This window comes from Nycticebus coucang, chromosome 4 (genome assembly GCF_027406575.1).
Source record: "Nycticebus coucang isolate mNycCou1 chromosome 4, mNycCou1.pri, whole genome shotgun sequence".
NCBI classification, from domain to species: Eukaryota; Metazoa; Chordata; class Mammalia; order Primates; family Lorisidae; genus Nycticebus; species Nycticebus coucang.
The window spans coordinates 19,060,877-19,070,954 of record NC_069783.1 but is presented as its reverse complement, the minus strand read 5'-3'; the positions used below and the strand labels follow the sequence as shown (position 1 = coordinate 19,070,954).

At 56.6% G+C, this 10,078-nt stretch overlaps 1 protein-coding gene across 1 annotated transcript; it reads right to left on the bottom strand.

Annotated features, from left to right (window-relative positions):
* Positions 1 to 2,859: 2,859 nt before the first annotated feature.
* GDF7 (growth differentiation factor 7) lies at positions 2,860 to 6,895 on the bottom strand. Its single transcript, XM_053589750.1, has 2 exons — positions 6,465 to 6,895; positions 2,860 to 3,865 (listed from the first exon to the last, which is right to left on the bottom strand). The coding sequence occupies exons 1-2, from the start codon at positions 6,850 to 6,852 to the stop codon at positions 2,904 to 2,906; spliced, it is 1,350 nt and encodes a 449-aa protein (XP_053445725.1). The 5' UTR covers positions 6,853 to 6,895; the 3' UTR covers positions 2,860 to 2,903.
* Between the last annotated feature and the right edge of the window lie 3,183 nt (positions 6,896 to 10,078).

Below are 10,078 nucleotides of genomic sequence, written 5' to 3'. Positions count from 1 at the left end.
ACTAGTCATGCACAATTCTTCCCCCAACCAGAAAATTCCGCTGACTTTAGGAGGGAGAATTTGGTGACCTCAGATTGAGGATGATGGGGCAGGGGGAGAAAAAGGGACTGCTGTCCCTAACACACTTCATCCCTGCTGTCAGCTGTGACTAGAGATTCCAGGTGAGGATTCAAACAGAGCTTCTGGGCTTGCACTGGTCTCCACTGCCTAGAGGGCAGAGAACACACGGTGCTACCCCCTGTGCTGGCAGAAGCTAGTTTTACCACACTAGCACCAAAACCGTGTCTGCCCTGCCTGTGGTGGCCCTTTTCTTCTCATTTTCATGCAAGGAATGCATCCCCTGTGTTAACCATGGCTCCAGGGGTCTCCAGAGGAAATCTAAAAGGTAGCCTTTCGTGCAATAGACAAAGAGCACACTGAGGGGATGGAACCATGGAGGAACTGTCACTGTCTGAGGACAGCACCTCTGCTCTTCCCAGGGTGCAGCCTGGACTCAAGATGCAGGGAGGCACTTGCTTCCCACATCACTCATAACACATTTTGTTAGAAGGAAGTCAACAGATGAAACGGGGAAAACTGGCATTTTTTCCTACATAAAAAGCTCAGGCTAAATCAAGACATTTTCTTAAAAAACAGTGTTTTTCCTAGTCACTAAACAATTATCAAAATGTTTTTTTTTTTTTTGGTCCAAAAATATTAAATACCCTAGGGTTTCTCCAAAATAATATTCAACTGTAGCTTTTTGCTAACTTCTTTTCTAAACCTTCTAACGTCACTTATAACATGTTAGTGCCACTTAAAAAATTTTTTCATTATAACAAGTTTTGTTTAGAAAACAAGAGACTTCTCGGGCAAAATTCACAAATTTGGAGTTCATCCTTGCTCAGTCCCTAAAATAAGATGGGATTGCACCAGAGCAGCCAAGTTTGGATGTTTTTAAAAATTTTAACCTGAAGGGACTTTTCAGTTTTCTGGTTATTTATAGCCACTCATGTAGCCAAAAATATATAAAATCACATTATAAGAGGGGGGGGATCTTAATTTTAAGAAAAATTTATACATCTTTTTTTCCTTCTGGGGAAATTTTACAGGATTAAAGGACTCAGGTGAGACCCTTAAATAAATTGGCTGTATCTAAATCTTTAGTCCCTCTCCCTTTTTCCTCTCTCAAGAGTGTCATCATTAAGAATTAAATGTTTATGAATTGTCCTAGACCTTAGCTTCTAAGACAAAGGAGGAACTGATGCCTCTCCAGGACCCTGAAGAAGAAAGCCCAGCACGACATTACACAGAAGTACCCAGGAGGGCTGCAAAGGTTTTCAAAGAAGTCCTCTGAACCCCAGACGGCTGGAGTCTAACCTGTTTCTCTTCCCTCTCCCAACCATTTACAACAGGACACAAAGGATTCCCAGGCATACCGGAATCAACACAATGAAGGCTGCATGCTCAGCTCACTTTTACATGGATAGAAAAATCTGACCATCAATACAGCTCTTTGGAGGCAAAAAAACAGAAAGTGGGGAATAAGGATTTCCATCTCTGCCCCCCACCCCACACACCGCACATCGAGGCCCTGCCCTACCTAAGGCCACAGCACCCAACCTGGGATGCTGAGGAGGGGAGGTGTTGGCCTTCTCCTGATCTCAGGGTCTAGGTTGTGAGTTTAAGTCTGACAAAAGCACTTCTGTGTGGCTTCCCTTCACATTACAAAAACACTGCCAAAAACTACAGCACAACACTAGTGAGAGTATGTGAATGCTGAGGCCGACCCCACCGGATAGCTGAGCTCAAGCACCTGCCAACCATTCAGAACATGTTATTTAGGAGGGGGGCTGCACCTACCTGGCTACCAACCTGTGTACCCTGCTAAGCCAACCTGAGGACACTCAAGCCCTGACAGCCTCTTCTCCGGCTTCTCAGGAAAACCTCCTGGCAGGTCTCTAGGAAAAGCAGTTTCCCTGTTCCATTCGCTCAGTACACTAACTTCCTTCTCGACAACCTTAAGGCGGTGCTACCACCTCCATCCGCCAAGCTAGGGAATCTTCTGACCCAGCAGCTCCTTCTTGACCCGCAATGTCATGTCAGCTCAGAATAGGCAATTTTCACTCCCCACCCCCAAGAAAGGAAAATATCCTTTCCACTTTCTAGATCATTTCAAATCAGAGTAGATTAAAAGCGACGGAGTTGACCCTTACAGAGATTGAGGAAGTTCCACAATACAGTCTTTCAGACAAAACTGCCCTTCCACAACTGAGGCAGGGGGCACATCAACTTTTAAAAGTTAGAAAAGATGCCTTTTGCAGCGGTTCCTTCCCGGAGTAAATGGTTCCGGTGCAAGGCAAATCCTGGAAGAGGGTATTCAGCCTCTGTCAGCCAGCTACAGGGTGCACCACCGGGAACTCAGCCGCTCACACACCAACCCAGCCAGAAACAAAAAGGGCTGCGATGAAACGTACTCGAGCACCCCCTTAGGTCACCCATTCTGGATCCCCCAACTTCCTATCCCTTTTCATGCCTGTTACTGTAACATCAACACACACACACACACACACACACACACACACACACACATACACACACACACACACACACACACACACACACACACACACACACACCTCCCTCTCCCCAAATGGGAGTAGTGGTCTGTTTGCAAACACAAAGACGTGGCTGACAGTCGATCGCGGCAGGCAGGTCGGGCCATCACATCCCATAGTTTTCTGAAGGCGTCCAAGGTACGCCTGTGTGCACGCGTGTGTGTGTGAGTGTGAACGAGCGCTCTCCCTCCCCAGTGAGGGCTGGGCCAGTGTCGGACACGCTCCATGCTCGGTGACAGGGTGGCTCGCTGCTGTTCTTCAGCTGGGGTCCTTGGCGGCACGGCTGCCCCCTGTCCAGCCCGCACGCTACCTGCAGCCACACGCCTCCACCACCATGTCCTCATATTGCTTGTAAACCACGTTGTTGGCGGCGTCGATGTAGAGGATGCTGATGGGGCTAAGGCGCGCGGGCACACAGCAGGAGGCCGGCGCCGCGTCGGGCGCCATGGAGTTGAGCAGCGTCTGAATGATGGCGTGGTTAGTGGGCTCCAGGTGCGAGCGCAGCGGGAAGTCGCAAACGCCCTCGCAGTGGTACGCCTCGTAGTCCAGCGGCGCGATGATCCAGTCGTCCCAGCCCAGCTCCTTGAAGTCCACGTGCAGAGGCTTTCGGCTACAGCGGCTCCGGCCCCTGCGCCCGTGGCCCCGGCCCGCGCCCCCGCCGCTGCCCTGCGCCGCCCGCGTCCCGGCCAACGCGGTCCTCCGCCGCCTGCGGCCGCTGATGACTGCTCTCAGCGGCCCGGTCCCGGGTCCCGGGTCGGGAGGCGGTTCCGCGGCCAGAGCGGCCCCGAGAGCTCGGGCCTGGGCACGGATCTCCCGAAACAGGCTCTCCTTCCTCTGCGAGCGGGAGGAGACGACAAGCAGCGCGCGCTCCTCCGCGGCCGCCGCGCCGCCGCCGCCCCGCCAGCCGAAGCCCAGCCGCCGCAGTGCCAGCGGGCTCCGCGCCGGGCCGGCCACCGCGCGCAGCAAGAGGCAGAACGTTCCGCGGACGCGCGGCTCTCGGCGGTGGCTCCGCACGGCGTCCGCCACATCGAACACCTCCCAGCGCTTGCCGTCCAGGGTCTCCGTGGTCCGTGAGTGCAGCAGGCGCGGCGCGCGGGCAGCGCCTGGGCACGTGGACAACAGCAGCGTCGGGGCAGTCCCGCGGCCAGGGCCAGGCTCGAGAGGCCCGCGGCGCAGCACGCGCAGCTCAGCGCCCACCACCTCATCAGCTTCTGGAAGGCTGGACATGTCGAACAAGAAGCTCTGGCCCGTCTCGGCCTCCCATTCATCTGCAGGGGATCGGCAGAGACAGAGAAAGAGCGAGTGAGAGCGAAACCTGCACTCTTTCCAGCCATAGGGCCTCCTACCTGCAAACGTCCCAGTTGCTCTCCAGGAGGGAATAAGGCCCATTGTACCTGCTGCCTGCCCTGAGTCTCTGTCGGCCCAGACTATAGGGACCCAGTTTGGTTTCCTCCACCCAACAACCCACAGAGCAGAAGCACAGCCCCCGCACCAGGAGACTCAAGACTTAAGCCCACTAGAATTCTGATGCCTGCTCCACAGCCATGGGTTCCTGGGGACAGGGTCCCATGCAGAGGAAAGTTCTAGTGAGTGGCTCGGAAGTCCGGCGGCCCTTCTTGAGGTGGCTAACTGTATGCGGAGTGCTCCTTATTGCCCCCTGGAAAGGTGAAAGTCTCAGGCTGTGCAAAATCCGTAAATTCTTGTCCCCTGAAAACTCTTGTGTCTTCTGCTACCTCTCTTCCTCCAGCCCAACCTGGACATCTCTTCCGCCCACAGCCTCCCAGGCAGGCTGAGGCTCTGCCAGTCGTCCAGAAGGGGAGCGCGACTGCAGAGTCCCTCTACTCCAACCTCATCGCTTTGCCAAAGGGGAACTGAGGCCCAGGTAGGGACCAGGGTCTCACAGCAATGACCTCTGCTGCTGGCTGGGCTCCTCCCTGTGTGCTCCAGCGGGCTGCGAAGGAGGAGGAAAGTCCGTAAAGAAAAGAAAGGAACCTCTGGAGGGGTTTGGAGCAGCCTGAATGGCCTTGCTGCAGTGAAGGCAGTGGGCGACAGGGAGGTCTTGTTTCCAGGACCCGCTGGTCCCTTCGTGGGCACATTCTTCCCTCTGTTGTTACTTATCTTGAGTTTGGGGGTTTTATTTCTGGTTGTGGACACTTTTTTTTTTTTTTTTTTTCTGTTTTGGGCTCAGGCAAAAAAAATTTTTTTAAATTCCACCAAGCAGCAGATAAGGAGCTCCCTTTGAAGGGGGTCATATGGTTTCATTTTGCCCCAAACTCACAGAGACTGTGCAGACTCCCCCAACCATTGGGGATTTGCCCACCAACCACAGACTCCAGGCCTTGATGCCTGAAGTCGGAGGTCTGGCCCTGTCACAGCCTCTGGGGATCTCAAGCGGTCCTGCTCCAAGGTGAGGGTCAGGGTGAAGGAGGGGGACAGAAGATCTGGCCTCTCAGGTCTTGACAGCCCAGGGAAACTCCCCAAGAAAGGATTTATCCTAGTCTGAGGCAGTGTTAGACTTGGCTCAAGCTAAGAAAAAGAGTGCAGTGCCTCTGCCAGCTTAGGGCACTGCATAGCCCCCTCCTGCAGCCTGGGAACCCGCAGGGCCCTGTGAGGCCTGGGGTTTCCTATGAGGATCCAGCATCCAGTCCAGGGCCTTATCATGCCCTCAGAGAATGTTTGAATGTTCTGACATAGAGCCATTTGGGCCCAGGTTTTCCACTACCCAAAATAAAGCCGTCTGTGGAGAGGCATTGTGTATGTGTTGGGGGGATGCAGGATCTGGTCACTGCCTGGCCTCTGCCTGCTCTCCCAGGCCGAGGTCTGAGGTCCGCTGTCAGTGGCTGCCCACCAGGGGCCACCTCAGACCGGCAGCATTTATTTGCATTCCTATTTGCCTTTCTTTCCCTCCTGCTCTCCATGCTGTCTCTGGCTGGATAAAATTAAAGCTGAAATTACTTGCATTTCCTCCTGAAATTAGTTAAATTTTCCCTATCTGTCTGCTTTAATGATTTCAGTGGAGATTAATAAAATCCAGATGACACAGCAACCACCACACGGCCTCACCCACATCCTACCTTTAGAGTAGCGGGCCTTGGGCAGAGAGAGGTGGGCACTTGGCCTACAACCCCGGGGCTCCTGGCCTGTCCTCTCCGAAACCAGAGTCCTGGCCCTCTGGCTCTTGAAGGGGCCCAGCACCAAACACAGGCACCCCTAGCTACATACTTGGAACACACCCAAGCCACCACCACCAGACCAGCCTGGAGTAGGACACTCTCAGACCTGATGGGGCCACCAGCTTCTTTCTCAGGGCCGTTTACTGCGTCTGATGCCTGCCTCCGCCCCAGATTCCCCTGGGCTTTCCTCAAGTTGTGCTGCTCCCGGGGAGACTGGGAGCTGCAGACACAGCTGGGACGAAGTAGCCACCATCAATGCTGCAGACTCTCTCGGCCAGATCCCTGAGTCCCAACTCCTGCCCTCCTTTCTTCTCCAAGGGCTATGAGCCGGAGGCCACTCCAGACCCTTCCCGAAGAAGTGAATCTAGGGCACAGGCTGCCTCTTCGAAAGAACCCGCCACCTGATAATGCCAGGGCAGCCCCACAGAGGGGACCGGCTCAGCCCTCTACCTGCCACCCGATAATGCCAGGGCAGCCCCACCGAGGGGGACCGGCTCAGCCCCGCAAGCTGCCACGACTCGCCCACAGTCCAGGCGCAGAGTTTCCGGAGCGATGGCCTTGGCGGTTTCTAACACCTGAGTCTGGGATGTACAGGGTCGCAGCCCCGAACAGAATGGAGCAGTGGTACAGCTCCAGGGGTGGTCTCTCAGCCCAGGACCGGACGGGTGGGCAAGCACAGAAAAGGCGTAAGTACCTTGGGTCGCCCGGTCTGCGAAGCCGGTGATCGTGTCCGCGCGGCCGTGGCCTGAGACGGAGACAGCTGCTGCCCCGGCCGAAGCCCGTCCCGCCAGGCTCCGGTAAAGCGACACCATGAAGTGGTGCGGCACCACCGAGCCGTTCCTGAAGGCTGAACCGGCGGCATGGCGCGCGACGCGGGCTCCGGGGACCTTGGCGGTCGGCACAGCCGGGGCACCTGCAGCCGGGGCGAGGGTCCGCCTGCCGCCCGCGCCGCCGCCGCCCCCCGGGATCCAGGCCGACCCAGCCCCCGCCGCTCGTAGCACTGCGGCCGCTTCCAGCCCGTCGCGGGGGCGGCAGGCGCTCAGCAGCCAGAGGCACAGCGCGGCGGCGGTGCTCAGGTCCATGGGCTCCGTGGGCCGGGCGGGCGGGCGGCGAAGGCTCCGTGGCTCCGGGAAGTCCCCCGGCGCCTTTTGAACATAGTGTTTAATAATGGGGGAAGTGTGCGCGGCCAGCCGCGGCCCCCCTCCTCTCCCACCCTACCCCGCCCAACGCCCCCGGAGCAGCGCCCCCTGCTGAACGCTCGAGGGGCAGCGCTGCGCCCCCCACTCGCGCCTAGAGTGGAGTCCAGGGCAGGAACCTCCTCCTCCCCCCGAAGCGCTTCGCCCCCACCTTCACCAAATGAGCGCTACTGGCCCTAGGCCCCCGCCACAGCCGGGTACCCTGCCTCCATTCTCAAGTGCAATGGGAATCCCGCTCCTCCCGTGTTGTGCTGGAGACCAGAGTGCCCGCCTGGGTTCGAGGCTCCGGGGCATCGTGCGGACCCGCCCAGCTTCCTCCCTTCTCCCCTGGGGAGAAACACCGGCCTCCCTCTGCTCTTATTCTGATAGAGCTAGGGACGCCAGAGGTGGGGCCACGAAAAGTCTGGCCCCTCCCGTGCGGCTCGCGCTGCAACCCTGTGGCTAGCGCGCACAGAGAAGCCGCCGGGCGGCCGAAAGGCGCGTTGTCTGTCACCAGGTCCGCGGTTCCCCACCTTGCCACAAGCCCCAAAGGATCAGAGACGACGGCTGGACCAGGGAAGGAGGCTCCTTGAAGAGGAAGAAAGGAAGAGCGAGCGGCTGGAAGGGAAGGCCAGAAAGAAAGCGACGGACACAGCCGTCCGTCGGGAAGGACTGGGTAGAGGGCGGAATTTGCCGTTAAGCTCTAGAAGGAGCTCAGGAGTTACCACAGCAGCCCCGGGGTGAGGAGGGAACTTCCGTGCTGGAGGGCGCGGCCAGTTTTTGCGTCGAACTTGTGACCTTCTGCCCGCCTTCGGGTATGGAAACTGGTTAACTGAAAACCGCCACCCCAGGTAAGTTCGGATGCGGCCAAGAGCGGAGAGGGCGGGCGGCAGAGATCCCTGGTGCACCTGGGGTGGCGCCTCTGTCCTTCTCTCCCTGGCTGCGGTTGTGGCACCGGAACGGGGGTGGGTGGCCCGGACGCCTGACGGAGGTGGTGGATCCTGGGAGCGCACGCGCGCGGGCTGCGGGACACTTGGCTCGGCAGCCGGCACATCTCTGGGAGATGCGCAGAAGAAGGTCGGTGGCGGGTGTCGGCTTAGCTCGAGGGCAGCCAGGACATCCCTAGAATGCAAAAAGTTCCGTGATCAACAAGCCCGACGAACCCCCGAAGGACAGGCACGTCCTTTCGCTTTAAAATTACATTTGCCACCAAATTCGAACTCTCGACCGGGATGGTGCTCACTTTGAGCGGGTCATCAGCTTCAGCACGATGTTGCCGGATCCACACCCGGTGGGTCCCGACACTCATCTGGCTGGGCTGCACTCTGACCCTCAGAAGAGACCCTGCCTGGGGAGTTCCGGGGCCAACTCTGGGCTCGCGAGTTCCCCTGAACCGCCGATTCGTCCCAAGCGAACTCAGTCATCGCCCTGCGGGTCACGCCTGCTCAGCTTGGGGCTTTGAGCCACGGGGGCTGGAAGGAGAGGCCTGATGAGGGTCAGTACTCGGTGGACCCCAAGGCCGATCCATCAGATGGGCCAAGGAGAAAGGCCAGAACTAAGCGGGGAAGGCAGAAGGCAGATACCCTCCCGCCGCCGCCCGTATCAACGCTACTGACGCCGAGGGTCTTCCCAGGGTCTTTCCGTGGCCGGAACGCGACCGCCTGGGGATTGTGCGACAATCAGGCTGCATTAGGCTACTCTGTCCAACAGAAGCTGGAGAATTAGCGGCCTCCATAGCCATGGATTCTTCTCTTTCTTTGGTGCCGGTACAGAGTGGCCGTGCAGGACACGCGCGAGCTGGCTGGCAGACGCTCCCCCACAGCCACCACACGCTAGGGCTGGCGGCCCTTCTCAGTGCCGGGCTGCTCTGTTACTGGTCATTTCTCCCTGCAGCCGTGAACGCACGGCCTTTTCGTGGTTTAGATCAACTCCACTATGATTTGTGCCAACCCCCTGGCGCCCTGAACTGGGGTCAACAGCTGTAGTCCTGGGTCTGGCTTTGATCCTTGACGGCAAGTTTCCCTTGCCTTGTCTCTGCTTCCGTTTCCTCAGCTGTATAAAGGAGAGAATAGAGCGGTCCTGGCGCAGTCAGTGACAAATAAACCTTTCTGATTCTATGACAGCCCTGCCCTTAGGCCACCTTGGGGTTTAGCGGGATGAGTTGGAATCCCTGCACCCTTGCCTTTCTGTGGCAACAGGCCACTTAGCTTCTTGGAGACTGAATTTCCTCATCTGTAAAATGGGAGAATTCTCAGCTTAGGAAGTTTGTGTGTGGCCGGGATAACAGACTGGCACCGAGGAGGCTCAGTAGCCTTGTCCTCCAGCCCTCAAAGTATTCTGAGTGCCAAGGGTGATAAATGGCAGGGAGAGGAGCAGCTTTTACCCACTGGAAGGCTTTGGAAGAGGCGTTCAGGGTAGGCTGATGCAGCCAGAGCCACTGCCAGCCAGCTGTTTGCTCCAGCCCAACTTAACTTCACCTCCATGTCTGGTCTGTACAGGGAAAACATGCATTCATTCAATTATTTATCGTCTCTTCATTCATTTCTTCTCTCAAGTAAATATTGCTTGCCAGTCACTCTTCCATGTATTACAGACTCAGCAATGCACGGGACAAACATGTGGAGCTTTAGGACAGACACAAAACAAAAGAGTAAGCACATAAATGTATATTATATTGTCAGGAGATTCAGAGTAAAGCCATGGGAAACCAGGGTTGGGGGTGGAGGCTGTGCTTTGTGATCAGCAGAGGACCCAGTGGAACTGAGCCTAGAAAGGAAAGCAACACAGAGGAGCCGTGTCTCCTCCCCCAGGAATAACGATGGGACCCATTATCTCTTGAATACCAGCATCATGTCTGCTGTTCTACATACCTAATGTCATTTCATTCTCAGGACTATTCTGTGAGCTAGGGACTATTCCCATTTTTTTTTTCATTTTTTTGAGACAGAGTCTCACTCAGTTGCCCTGGGTAGAGTGCTATGGTATCATAGCTCACAGCCACCTCAAACTCTTGGGCTCAAGCGATTCTCTTGCCTCAGCCTCCCAAGTAGCCGGGGCTAAAGGCACGTGCCATAACACCCAGCTATTTTTAGAGACAGGGTCTTGCTCTGGCTCAGGCTGGTCTCCAACCTGT

Excerpts from the sequence above, each read along its gene's own strand:
- GDF7 (XM_053589750.1), bottom strand. The coding sequence starts at position 6,852 with ATGGACCTGAGCACCGCCGCCGCGCTGTGCCTCTGGCTGCTGAGCGCC. Across the intron at positions 3,866-6,464 it reads CGCAGACCGGGCGACCCAAG|ATGAATGGGAGGCCGAGACG; the intron begins GTACTTACGCCT and ends GATCCCCTGCAG.